Raw genomic sequence first — 15,169 nt, forward strand, 5'->3', positions numbered from 1 at the left:
AAGTAATAATATTGGTAAATGGTGTATTTATATAGTGCCTTTATCCAGGGCGCTTTACATAGATTGTACATTACATTCACACACACCGATGGCGGCGGAAACCATGCAAGGCACAAACCAGCACATCAGGAAGAATTAGGGGTTCAGTGTCTTTCTCAAAGACACTTCAACACTAACCCTGGGGGAGCGCGGGTTCGAACTGGCAACCTTGGCCATCCAGCCACTCTACCTACCCCTGAGCCACCGCCGCCCTGTAATGGAATGAATGAATGCATGTAATATTCATTACATTCATTTTGAAATGTGTACTGCAAAACTGACATTAGACTGTCCTACAGTGAACAGACAGTGTGGGGTGGGCGGGGGGAAGAAGAATATATAAGACAGTGGAATTAAGGATAATAAGGGAGAAAGGGAATTTGTAGTGAAGGAGTAGAACATGTTAGAAGGACATCATAATGTTCTGTTCCAGTGAAACAGCTAGCTTCCTTGGTGTTGAGGTTACTCTCAATACTTAAATACTCAACCTTTGCATGGCAAAACAGTCCAGATATTACACACACACACACACACACACACACACACACACACACACACACACACACACACACACACACACACAGTGACACATTATGTCATGTTGTTTAAAAACATTTGCGGTCAGTCCATAATGCAAACATGTCTATTTAGATTATTTCTGACTCTGGGGCTGTGTGTGTGTGTGTGTGTGTGTGTGTGTGTGTGTGTGTGTGTGTGTGTGTGTGTGTGTGTGTGTGTGTGTGTGTGTGTGTGTGTGTGTGTGTGTGTGTGTGTGTGTGTGTTTCTATAGCATCTGAATATCTGTGATAGGGTTGTGGTGAGGTTTTATATGCTACCGCCCGGTATTGTTATTTTACAACTCTAGCCTGGCTTAATATTCCATTAAATTAAATTAGCTTTGATCTGATTGGATAAGACATGTCGTGCTGTGAGAGTCGAAAGGTCTTTCAATGATGAGCTGTCAAAATGTAGATGACTGAGTTGGATCTTGCTTGCTTTCTGTGGAGTAAAAATCCATATTTATCCCAAACCAATTCATCAGTCAAGTCATGTTTGATTATATTCATGTAGCATTTTCAGCGTAGTTTACATATCAGTATCAGTTTTAACCAAAATCCCTTTACATGTAAATAGCAGTACCTTAAATGCCATGTTGATGCAGATAGCTTTGGGCAGACACACTTGGTAGCATTGCTGTTTGTGTCATTGAACAAAGTCAATGATGCAACTATACAAAGACTGGCAAAGCCACTGGACTCTGTACACCATACAAAGCCCTCTTTATTCACTCAAATTCTATACATTTGATCATTTCCATTTTTCCAAAGGCCATTCCAAAGGTTGCTCTTGTCCAAAAAACCTTTTCATTGGGCCAAAAAATGAAGAAAGGAAGAAAGAAAAACTAACATTGAACAGAGTCCTAAATGTGCATCCAAGAGAATTCCCAGAGGAAGCCCTTGTGACTGGCAGAAAAGCTGAGCAGGAAATAAAAGCTGGACATTCCTGTCTAGGTACCGTGTTCACTGTTCAATACTCTATGAACTATGCAACATAGGTTGATTGGTATGGACTATGGACTGGAGGATATGAGAAGAGAAGGGAAGAGATATACTGTATGTAAGAGGACGGAATAATTATCAGAGAAAAAAGATCTCTAATGGCTGTACATTACTTTATTTTAAACAGCCCATAAATCCATTAAGCCTCATGGGGAGGCAGGGGCATCAATGCCATGGGTGGAAGGAAGGCAGTATAACAGCACCATGTCAACAAGATGGAATATTCAGAGTTAATTAACTTCTGCTGCAACGGTCTGATAAAGGCAGAGAACAAGCAATCAATAGAGAGAACCTATTTTAGCCTGATCGATATGGGAAATGACATTTATATCTGTGGAATATTTATGGTGTCAATGAAAGGTGTAGAGCGGTTCAATGGGAAGATGCAGAGAAAGCTTGGATAGACCTTGAATGATCAGATATACCTGAAACACCCATGCACGTGTGGTGTACACGCGCATGGGTCGCTATATGACTTTGTGTGTACAGAAAACACATGGATGCACCACACGCACGCACGCACGCACACGCACACACACACACACACACACACACACACACACACACACACACACACACACACACACACACACACTATTGCTGTCTAAATGCTCGCTCTCCACCGTAAAACCACAGAATGGTTTCCAGTAGATGGCAAAGCCAAGACTTTTCCACATATAAGCATTTTTTCTAAAACAATTTGCCAAATGCTTCCTTTAAGCATGTCCATGTGTTTTACTTGGTTACCAGCTGAAGACAGAGGCCAAGGCTCTTTCCAAGCTCAAAGACATGGAGACTGCTTTGAAATGAAGAGCTCTGTCAGGGGATGAATGTTTAAGTGATACTTTCCAGTCCAGTCTCGTATGATTTTTGTTGGCATCTCATAGCGAGGTCGCGTTTCAAATTGATATATGTGAATTACTACTGCATACTTAACGTGTAATTACGTTAAATGAATAATATTTTAGTAACTACATATACAGTAGTATGATATGTACTGTATGTGCAGACAGGACAGGGAAGGTGAGGTAGAGGGGAATGAAAAGGAAAGAGAAAAGAGATGAGAAAGAGGGGAGCACAGAACGGACAAAGTCATAGCACTCAAGTGTGCATAGAACAAGTGTGCATAGAACAAGGCACAGAGATTCTACCATTGGCTTCCCCATGAAATTGAAAATGACAGTTAGCTAAATAAAATGGAGATACTTTTTTTTTTCTTCAGTCTTACTGTAGTGGGAGATTTGCTTTCCTTCATAATGGGCTACAGCCTACAGTGATATGCATATATCAGACTCATCACCAATGATGCTGTATTTATTGTGCTGAGCTGTGATTGCTGTAGCAGTGTCAGCTGAGCTTTGTGATCTCCTGTGTGCACATGGCAGTGCACTGTGCGCAGTGCGCTGGGGACATAAAGACAGAGATACTGTACAGACTAACCCTGTTCTAGATCATGGCTTTTTAGCATGACCTGATGATGATCAAATAGATCGAAACGTTGTCAGAATTCTCAATAAAGAACGTCCTTTTTGTACCTGTGGTGTGCGGGCTCCAGCCGCGACGAAAACTAAAAAACGTCGACGAATTCGGCCAAACGCCATGGCGAGCTGCCAAGTGCCACGGCCATTCGTCGCGGTCGAAGTTGGATTTTGCTGTCTCTCTACTGGCGTCTTTAGCGCCACACCATAAGTCGTTATACTGCTTGTCCACAAGCCAGAGAACGACAGAGCGCTATATAATGATTTTCTCCTCCAACAAACCATAACACCACCAAGGAAGGAGAACCCCTGGCCTGCTCATAATAGAAAATAAACTCCTGTGCCCTGGCCAACACTTCATAAAGCCTTATTTAACCATGGCATGGGCTCTAATCCCTCTCGGCCCTTTTACATGTCCCTGAGCTGTCCACTTTAATGCCTGACCTGTCGTTACTCTGATCCAATCCACGCAGTGTTGACACGGGCTGTCAGCAGATTAAGACGGAACAAAACACACATTTCATTAGGCCTTTATGAGAGATGGGGAGCGGGCAGAGAGACCGAAGGGAGGGGAGAGAGAGAAACCTATGTATATCACATCTACATCAAAAGACTACAGGGTAGGGTCAAATGTCCTATCAGCAGCAAGTATTAAAAAACTGCATAAATGTCAACTATGCAGCTTTTGACTGCACTGCTCAATAGAGAGCTACTCTATCACAGAAAGCTCGGAGAATGGCAACTAATGGCTACAAGACCTGCACCATTCTGGAGTAAGGAATACATTGTAGACTTAGCACTATTTACGTCAGTGCCTTGCCTTACCCCTTATCCCTAAACGTTTTTACTATTTTGAAAAACATTTTAAAATTGTTCAACTAGCCGATCTACATCGACACGTTGTGAGCTTGTAGATCGGCTATTTGAACTATTCAAAAATGTTTACAAAGGACTAGTTGGAGTAGCTGCACAAAGTGTGTTTTGAAAATATTTTTAGGCAGAAATGGGCATGGCAATAGGGAGTTGTGCCAGGAAAATGTTGTTTGACGGTACCACCTACGTGTTATAGGCCACAATGTAAATCGGCCTGTTATAGCGTCACCTGAGACATTTTGAAAAATTGGGGGTTGAGGTTTTTCCTGGAGGAGATAAAAGAAGGAACCAATGTATGCTTGTGCACACACAGGCTTTGGGGTTTGATGGAGTCGAGGACTGCTGTTCGTGTGACACCTGAGCTGCATAGTGGACTCATCATTAACAGGCTGTATTGATCTCCCCCTGTCCCTGTTTCTCTGAGTCGCTCTCTATCACTGTCCCAGATAACCTGTCTTTTCCCTGACATCCCCCTTCATGCCTCTTTCTTTTCTTCTTCATGTCTCCTTTCCTTCTTCTTCCCTCCTTTGTTTTGCTCTCTCCCTATCTCTATATATCAGTCACCCTTCTATAGCCACATTCCTCACTCACCCTCATCCTAATCCTCTGCCAAAAGCCCCACAGATCTCGTTGATCAGTCATTTCACACTTGTACATCCCTCACCGTGACTGCACGCATACGCGCGCACACACACACACACACACACACACACACACACACACACACACACACACACACACACACACACACACACACACACACACACACACACACACGATTCACACATGCACATGAGGAAGGGAGCAAGTCCCCCAGGGGACCCACACGGACACTTAGGGAAGGAGTGTGTCAGCTCAATAAACAGCATTTTATTGGCAGCGGACTGAATACCCTCCTACCTTAGGAGTCACTCTGTGGCACTCATTATTGGTGTTAGGGGATATTGATGAGTTGTGGAGAGGAGAAGAGAGTATAGGAATTGTGCACACCAAGATTGGGATAGCATAAACGCCGGGTGACACATTAAAGGAATAATCAACATAACAAGGTAAGGTGTTGTGCCATCACGAGCCACAAGAACACCTTCAATGCGCCTTGGCATGTATTCAAACTCTACTGGAGGGATGGAACGCCGTTCCAATAAAAGATAGTCCCTTGTTTGTTGTTTTGTGGTAGTGGTGGAGAGTGCTGTCTAACATTCTGTGTTTCTGTCCCAGTTCAGTTCAATTGGGTTGAGATCTGCATGGCGACGGTATATGATTCGCGTCATTTTCAAATTCATGAAACCATTCAGTGACAGCTCATAGTGGCTCATACCCTGTGGATGTGCATTATCATTCTGGAAGATGCCGCTCCCATCAGGATAGAAGTGTAAAGGTGATCACTCAGAATAACTTTGTATTGATTTACAGAGACCCTACCCTCAGTCTAAAATAAGGGGACAAGTGGGCCCAAGCCAAGCCATGCCCCCCCCCCCCCCCCCCCACACACACACACACACACACACACACCACACACAAGCATGCACGCACGCACTCACACACAGCATAACAGTGCACTAAACCCCCTCCCTGTATGGGGTCAAGCATTCAGGCACTGTTCCATTTTCTTATGCCACACATGAACTCACCCACTTGTTGAGAATACGGTGAAGGATATCTAATCGGACAATATCACCTTTTCCACATCTCTGTACTAATATCACTGCCTATGTTTTTTGCACCACTGACTCTGCATTTGGGCTTGATGCTCAATAACACCCCTCTAGTCTATGTAGTTGTCCACACACTGTTCTTGCAGACAGTCTAATCATGTCCAGCATTGGACATTCTCAGTCATCTGAGGAAGAGTTGCTCTTTCTGTTTTGCCTTACTAATACACAAGCATCACATTTAGCCTATAAGATTTAGACTCTCGTAGATGTATTTTATCAAGAGCAAGATGGTATAACTTTAGCACCTTTTATATTTTGCATTTGTACATATTCAGAGTTGCGGGCGCTCAGCGGTGTCTGTCCAACACCACAGGGGGAAGTGGACTTCGTAGATTAAAAATGTCAAAATCGCTAAAATACATACATGAGAGTGAGAGTCTAAATCTTAGGCTACATCACAGTCATTAAATGTGTTCTCTCGTACCACAATTTCCAACCCGATGTGTGATGTTTCCAATTTCCCAAATGCAGATGACATTATTCACGATTCCTGTTGAAACACTGCATGGCCATTTAAGCAGTCTTTGTGACTGAAGCTCCTGCCATCCATGCACCAATATAATTTTCATGATCACTAATAGATATTTTGCTCCTGCCATCTTGATCCAATGATGTTCAGCATTATATATAGGCCTACAGAATATGCCAGAGTATTAATTGATATACCAATACCATGGAAGCAGATATATGCATCCTCTTTATGCACTCATTTATTCAGATTCTTCTATTACAGTAAAAAATAGCATGTGATAGGGTAGCGTAGCCTATCACATAGCCACGTGTGGTCAGATTTGTCGAACGCATATAGTCTGGTTAAAATACCACTTGATAAATAATGTCAATTATTTAGTTAAAAAAAAGAATAAAAACAGGCATACGTCCTCACCTGTACCACTCCAATCCCTTGTCGTAGAAGCGGTCGAAGAAGTGCGGTTCAGCACCCACGGCTCTCACATCTGGATGGATGCGCAGGAACTCCAGCAGCGCTCGCGTGCCACCCTTCTTCACTCCGATAATGATTGCCTGAGGAAACTTTTTACTACCGAAGTTGTTCGCTATAGAGATGTTGTTGGCACCCAGAACCGGTTGCAGTTCGTTCGCGCTGGCGCCTTGTTGTGAATCACCGTCCGAATTGTCAAAGTCCGAAAGCTTCTCCCGAACAACCGACACGGGGGGAGCGTCCTTGCGCGCACCGGGCTGCTGCTGTTGCGATGCCTCTTGTCCATCATTTATGAGGATCCTCTTTAGATAATTGCTTTGTTGGTCATATATGGGTCTAGGTAAAGAGTCGCAGTATCCGGTGAGGCAGTAGAATAGGTACATGAAAAGAATGATCATGGTAAAGAAAAACGACAGCCTGGACTGCACCTTAAGGTGTCCAAAGTTGAACCCAGCTCTCCATTTATTACTACATCCCATTAGTCGCTATCCTGAGCCAGAGGACACAACGCAGGAAGCATGCCTTGTCAAAAAAAATTATTCCAAACTATATTGATTTTTAAAAGTTGTTAGCATTGTGGATGAATTCGCCGTGCTCTTGCCACGGCGTCAAGTGACACAAAACATGCCCACTGCGCTTTAAATATCCACTCATATTTCTCAACAAATCTTCAAATGTCACTTGTTTATTTGTCGCAAACTCCTCAAAAAAGGGAAGAAGAAAGGGAATAAATCAAATAAGTCTCATATCAGGTTCACCATGACTCAGAATATTGTGTGAGTTTATGTCCCCCGGCAGCCGGCGTTAAGTTCTCGTGCGTGCGCTCCGAGGGAGGGCTCGGGGTACTTGTGCGCTATGCTCCTGTAGTCCTGTGCCTTCTCTCCCTTGGCATGGACGTCTGTCGTAGGAAGCCCTGAGCACTGAGCAGACACACCCCTTTCCGTCTGGGTGACAATCCACGCCCTGTCCATCAAACACACGCCCCTTCCATTTCACAAACCATGCGACCTGAAATTAATGACAAAACAAGCCCAATCAAGGTTGATGGATTGGAGAGCACCTTGCACCTTTCTCCCCCAAAAAGAAGAATTTGGAAACATGTGAGCAGAACTTATTTGCAGTGGAGGGAAAAAAAGGCAAATAAAAAGTGTTGTAAATGGCAGGCTGCAGCCACCTGTCTGTCTGATAACCTTCCTGGCCACACAGCTCATGGAGCCAGTCATGACTCAAACAGTTAACCTCAACTCTCCGGTTCAACAGGGACAGACAGGTGCTATCTGCTAAGTAGAATGAATTATCTCTCTCTCTCTCTCTCTCTCTCTCTCTGTGTGTGTGTGTGTGTGTGTGTGTGTGTGTGTGTGTGTGTGTGTGTGTGTGTGTGAGAGAGAGAGAGAGAGAGAGAGAGAGAATCGTTCCCTCAGAGAGACATGGTAAACATGTGCACCCAGAGACCAGACCACCATCAGAGTCTTCTCAAGATTTAGTTAATCTGATTCACTGTATACTTTTAGCATTCCAATTAAGTATTTAATTTTAAAGTATCCAGTTGTCCACTGTGTGAAAAAATGTGACATTGATCTACTTTTATTGTTGGCATGACCAACGTTCTATGTTCTTTTTTTTTTTACCTGTGTTTGTATATTTATTTATTTACATGAGTTTATTCGTTATGTATTTCTTTATTGAGGGATGAACATAAGGTAACTATGGGCTATGGATACATAAGGGCTTTGGCATCAAGCCCTTCATACATGTCATGTCTAATGCAGAGTTGACTTTTTTCATCCTTTGTTCCTGCACCTGGTTTGATACTGTATATACATAGTAGCTAGCCTAGTACCGGGTTGGACCGCTTTTTGCCTGAATTCTTCCTGGCATAAATTCAACAAATGTTCAATTGGTACTAAGGGGCCCAACGTGTGCCAAGAATATCTCCCCGGCACACGATTACAACCTGAACCGTTGATACAAGGCACTAAAGGCAGTATGGATCCATCCTTTCATGTTATACTAAATTCTGACCATACTATCCAAATGTCACAGATTCCAGTTCTTATACTAAATTCTGACCATGCTATCCAAATGTCACAGATTCCAGTTAACTGACAGGAATGTCACCTGGTTGTGGTCTTCTGCTGCTGTAGCCCCTCTGCTTCAAAGGTTCAACATGTTGTGCATTCAAAGATGCTCTTTCTATCAGCTCAAAACAGTCTGGCTTAATGTTGTTGCATCAACAAGGCATTTTCACCATTCTGACCATTCTCTGTGTAAACCCTAGAGATGGTTGCGTGTGGAAATCCCAGTAGTGTCTGAAACATTCAGACCAGCCCATTTTGCACAAACAACCATAATCAAAAAACTAATCAAAGTCATGGTTTAAAGTTTCTTTCTTTTTTTATCCCATTTAGACCCAGGCTCGATTCTATAAAATGTCTTCTCTAAATCATGACAGTTTTCTGTATGTCAGTGGTACTCAACGTTTTTTGATGACAAAGACCCCCAGAATTATCTGTGTTTGGCTGCGAACCCCAATCTGAAAATACGTTGATCCAGGGACCCCACCCAGAAGCAAAGATTTGAGGTTTTTTTAAACGTTCGCTCTGAAAGAATATATATTCAAAGAATTGAGCCACATTTTCACGATTTTCTCGGTGCTTGTAGATCTGCTATTTTTCAATAGCTAAAGTATAATGTAACGAACCAAATTACAGTCTGCACTAAATCATTATATTCCTGGGTGATCAGACCTTTTATTGTGAAACTTACATGTTTTTAGGTCGTTTTCCTGTTATTTTTGTGTGTTGAGCCAAATACTTTTATTTCGAAGTTTTGTATGACTTATCATTTACCTGTGCGACCCAGAGAGGAAGCGTGACGTCATAGCATGCGCGACGCAAAAAGGATTACATAATCCGAGAGAAAGAAGACTCGGTGTTGCTGCTTGTGTACAAATTTAAGCATACCGCGCTTTTTATGATTAGTCTTTTAAGACTTTCAGTATAGTTTTAGCCACCCCCCGAAGAGGCATAAGGTTAGTAGGGGGGGGGGGGGGGGTTGGGAGAAAAGATTGGTACAAGTGTATGGCTTGTGTTGTTTACATCCTCGTCAACTATGGTTATGGTAGTTTGAAAGACGTTAAGAAACGTATTTCTACAACTAAGTATATGGTCTTAAGTATGGATAATGTACTAAACTATAACTAAGCCAGAGTTTAATTTGCTATTTTTTGTGTTATGTTTGCAAAGGAATTGGTAATTGTTTCGGACTATATTTCATACATTATGGTTACAAGTATTTCATGTCCTTTACATTTAAAAAGGGTTAAAAGAGGCTATTTCGTTACTTTATTGGAGTTAAAAACAGCTGTTAAAAGGGTACACTATAATATGATGATTTAGATAAGTCATGTGCCTTAATTGATTGGACTTTAATTACAGTAAATATGGCTTTGCTTGAAATTACTTTAAAAGTGTTTTTTGAATATGCTATTTACCTTTGAAGTTTGTGAGTAAGCTACAGAATGGTATTGAAAAATATGTCTAATATTAACAGTATATGTTTTTGTGTTCTTTATTTTTTGTCAGTTCTCACGTTGGTTTATGGACTAAATAAATTCATTACCATCAGTTCAAGTCTTGACCTTCTTTTGGCGGGGATCGCTACATATAACATAATGCTTAAAACACCAAAAGGGGTTCCCGCCCAGAATGATGCTCAGTTTGAACTGCAGCTGATTGTTTTGTGATTGGCTGATTAGAACTTTGCATTTACAAACAGCTGGACAAGTGTGCCTAATAACGTGGCTTGTGACTTGTGAGTGTACATATAGTTGATTTGGTTGTCTAGCTTCTGAACTTGTCACATTCTACAAGCACACCTTTTAAAGCTTAGAGAATGACAGAGCAGGAAGTTAGTAGTACCCCAAGGTGTATATGGAAACTTCTAGAGGCCTTATGGATGGTTGCAACAATTACTACGTTGGATGTATGTTGCAGTGAGAAGAGTAGGCTATCACGTATAGCAGCGTAACTGTTTTGTCATCGCTCTGTTTTGTGTAATTTGTGACATAAAACTACTGTATCTCTCAGCCCACTCACTCAGCAAAAACTCCTATTGGGAATTGAGCAAGACTGCAGCCTAGACCAGCAAATTTAAATGGGACTTCTAATAGGGGCTAATCTTGGTTAAAAAGAAACACTGATAGATCCCTTATCTTATTCCCTCCTGACTGGAGGCAGCCGTTAAACTGCATCGTACTTTGGTAATATTGCCATATTGGAGACATGCTGCTGTGTTGATAACCTGAAGATTCCCTAATTGGACGCATGTGGATGAAGCACGACCACTTTCATCTCTGTGGCCAGACTTGGATCCTCACCAACTCGTCCAACACTCATTCTGAGGCTATAGGACAGTCCTTTTCTTTCCCTGTCATGGAATGAACAAAACTCACAAGAAAATTATTTGTTTTTCATTTCAAAAGCAACTTTGCATACAGTGGGATCAATTTGGATTCCAGTAACAACCACCAACTTGTTTTTTTGTTTTTTTACTTCGCTTTGAGCTAAAGACCTCCCTAAATCAGGCTAACCAATACCACACCATTGCCATCGTCACAGTCTTGCGTGCTAAAGCCTAAACAGTAGACACACATACTGTACAACTGCTGTGCTAGACAGACCCATTGCTCAATGAACCGACACAGATAAGAAACGATTTTATCATCAGTTTGGGTTCATTATGGCCCTTTGTGTAGCAGCCATTACAATAAAGACAAAAAAAACACAGTGATGACTAAAGAGACAGCTGACTCTTTGATGTTCTTTACTATACACAAATAATAATAATAATATCTGGGATTTATATAGCGCTTTTCTTAACACTCAAAGACGCAAATAATTTTATTCCACAAAAATCAAGTTTACTTTGCATTAACTTTATCAAAGTTCAAGGTTTCATTAGCTATGATAACATTTGTGCCAGTAAAGAAAAAGTAATCTGTGAAATGGGATCTGCAGCAAAATGTCTTATCTAGGTGTTTTTGTTGTGTCTACTACTGTATGTCAGCACACTTCAGCCTCAAAGTAGCAGTTTTGAGGTCGCTTCATGCTTTATATACCAAAGCAAGTTTCAGGTAACACTTGGAATTATGTATGCTGTGGTGTCTCGCTGGTAGATTACTGCCCAATAAACAAGCGCCCCTCTGGAGAGAGAGAGAGGAGACGTCAGCCTGGGGAAGGTACCTTGTTACCTGTTGGAATGCACCACACCTGTGTTCACCTGCCCAGGTGAACTCGTTAGTATAAAAGGAAGAACTCTCTGCCTCACAATCAGATCCACTCTCTGTATTTGATTTATAGGCGCTAACTGGCCGAAAGGCCCATGCAATAGTCCGGCTTATTCAAGTGAAGTGACTATTCGGCTTTGTAAATGAGAGGCATACGACCAGAGTAGACGGATATGGAAAAGGAGTAGAAATACGACCCCAGAACACAGCCTACGGCTAGTAGTACAAATACTTAAGGGTACAGGCTGAGTAGAAATACTTATCATTCAGAATCCTATCCTCAGTGCATTTATTGACTGTTGACCACAATTACCTGAGTTGAACCGTTGTACTTGGTACTGCACCTGTGGGAGAGAAACCTAAAGCTATACCTTACCTATACCTATACCATACTCACCTCTGGAATTCTTTGATGACGTCCAGCGACGAGGTCGAGCAACGACGATCCTTCTTTATCCTGCTCATTGTTGTTGTGAGCTTGTAGATCTGCTATCTTTGCTATTTTTTTAAAATGTTGGAAAAATGTTTCAAATTTCGTGAAATGTTTGCCTATAATCACATTCCCAAAACAGGGACACCAGTTGAAAGTGGTTAACCTTTATAAACAAAGCACTACTTTCTTGTTATTGATGACTTTGCCCTATTTACCAGAGTACAAGAGAGACATGACATGACAGTACATCTGTGTAGATGATAAATTTGAAGCAGATGACAATGTATGTCATGTATTGACCAGTGCCTCCTCTTACCTGCAGGCAGGATGTCAATTTCCCCCGAGTCTCTACACAGAGAGGACATCGTTTACCCCTCTGTCTTCTTGGACTACTCCACCATATTGATTTGTTCGGATGTTGGAAAACAATCGGGTATGTGCCACTCTGGAGTCAACGTGATCAATACCCTTGGCGTGTTTTGTTTTCTTGATGTGTGCTAAAGACCGTGTTGAATTTCACTCTGTAATGTATGTGAGGTTAGCTCCCTTTGGATGGTTTAATATAAGATCATTACATGCACGCACGCACACACGCAAGCACACACACACACACACACACACACACACACATGCACACACACACACACACACACACACACACACACACACACACACACACACACACACACCTGTGTCTGTGAGAGATACATTCTGTGCTGCATTCCTACACACCTGTGTAAGGTTCTGGCTCTGGGAAAGCCGACAGCTGTACAAAGCTTGGCAGTGACTATTATGGTCTGTAATCCCCGGGTAAGTCCCTATGATGACCTGCCTTGGCTGCTTCAAAGACCGGATCTGTTTCAAAATGCCTCCTCGAGCACCGAGACCTTCAAAGCACAAAACGAGTTAAGACACTATGTAAGGTACTGATGCATATTTTATTGTGTTTACGAAAAAAGAACAAGACCCTGTCTGAACTGTATGAGGAATAGTTAAGCAACAATTGTGTCACTTGGACTAAAAGGTTGTTGCCACTTGACTGATGTTATAGCTGTCAATCACAGGAGAGCACCATAGAGACTACAGAGTACAGACTTCAGGTTGACCTAATTCGTTTTCCTTCTGCGCATGTTTTTCAATACATTCATGTTGGTTCATCACAAGGGCTAATCCTGTCACAGTTTTAGGTTCAATTTAAAACTGATTATACCAGACTTCTCAAATTGTTCATTCTGTTGCATGCCGATAGCTGACTGAATAGTGTCAACTTGACCACAAAATTCTGTCTGCAAACCTGCTGTGTTGCAATGCTCTTAATGTTAGTCTCTCAGTCTACTATCTATCTCTAATACCTATGTGTGACCAGCTCCTGAAGAGGTGTTCTTCAAATGTCTGTCACCTTGATGGAATGTATCTGCTGGACTCACATTAATTAGAGACTGTAGACTGCTACAATCCCCCCCCCCCCACACACACACACACACACGCACGCACACACACACACACACACAAATCCTTTGGGAGTGATGCGGTCACTGGGTGCCTCAGTTAAACACCAGCGCACAAAGACGATCACAGCGGCACCTCACACTGATCCTGACAGTGTGACAGTGCACTGAGGGAGGCCAGGTATGACTGCACCCAGGCTGTTGATCGAGGTAAAGGGAAGGTATTCAAAAGAGCAGAGATAGTCCTATCATCTTCCCAGTTCTCACACCCATACGCCTGTGGAAACCACTCTTCTCCATGCCTCCCTCAGGCACCACTGGTGAAGGGCGTCCCGGAGTTAAGGATGACTTACATGTAGTGTTTTGTTCTGTCAACCTGAGCTCAGCCGACCTTTTCCACACAATCGTGGTACTGTATTCGTGCGCAAGGCTTCGATGTGCAAAATATTTATGTGACATAAATATGTCATTTAAAATCATAAAGATAAATCAAACAAATGGCAATAAAGTCGAACATGTTTACAATAACACAGTTCCCAGCAGCGATCCAATGAAATGATGGCGACAGAGTTGAACAATGCGCTACAAAGAAGGCAGATGCACCAGCCAATGAGGAGGTCTATATAATCCCTGGAACATACCAGCCCCTATAGTGTACTGTGTGTCTGTTGTGTGAAAGCCTGTGACAGGGCCATCTTCTCAGCCATAACTGCAGGGCAGAGCTGTGTGGTTAGCAGGGTAAGTATAGGGCAAGGCAGCACGGTACATTATCACATGGGTGTGTAGCTATACTGCTCAAAAACACTTCCAGTCAAACAAGACAGAAGGCATGTGAAGTGACAGGCGTGCCTGCACAAGAACGACCCCGACCGCCGTGTGGCATGTGGGAATTTTCAAGATAATAATAAAAAACTGTTTATCAGTGAAGTAGATTTGTTAAGAGCTAAAAGGTTAGAACAACTGTTGTGCTGAAACCCTACTTGATGCGTGCTGTCGGTCCCAAAAGGGACATTTACTGGAGTGTATTGTGGTTCAAATGGACACCATTGTCTGCAATAAATCTTTACTGGTTTCCTATATGACCACAGGATTCTTGTTTGGCCCCCTTGATTCTTTCTAATCCATCGTCACCTCACTAGTCTCCACACTGAATCTTATATTTCAGCGTCCATAGCGAGGTGCTCTTGACAAGAACATGCCTACCATGTAAATGTAAATAAAAACCTCTCTGGTTTTGTCTCTGTGGTGCCCTTCAAAGTAAGCCATGCAGCCCCTCTGTTTATTTCTGCCCTGATTGTTTCTCAATGCTTTTTGACTCTGTGTAAACTGTTGAGGCGAAAGCCCCCAATTTGGGAATAGGTTCGGGAGGGAGATATGACCCTCAGATGGATTCTGTT

At 42.4% G+C, this 15,169-nt stretch overlaps 1 protein-coding gene across 1 annotated transcript in view; it reads right to left on the bottom strand.

Annotated features, from left to right (window-relative positions):
* The window catches only part of LOC308333189 (heparan sulfate glucosamine 3-O-sulfotransferase 6-like), an 18,248-nt gene extending 10,804 nt beyond the window's left edge, over positions 1 to 7,444 (bottom strand). The window contains exon 1 of the mRNA XM_080789401.1: positions 6,551 to 7,444. Coding sequence (XP_080645527.1) covers positions 6,551 to 7,083 — 533 coding nt within the window. The 5' untranslated portion in view covers positions 7,084 to 7,444. The remainder of the gene's footprint in view (positions 1 to 6,550) is intronic.
* Between the last annotated feature and the right edge of the window lie 7,725 nt (positions 7,445 to 15,169).

Source organism: Protomyctophum bolini (assembly GCF_963924005.1).
Source record: "Protomyctophum bolini genome assembly, chromosome: 18".
Lineage (NCBI taxonomy): Eukaryota > Metazoa > Chordata > Actinopteri > Myctophiformes > Myctophidae > Protomyctophum > Protomyctophum bolini.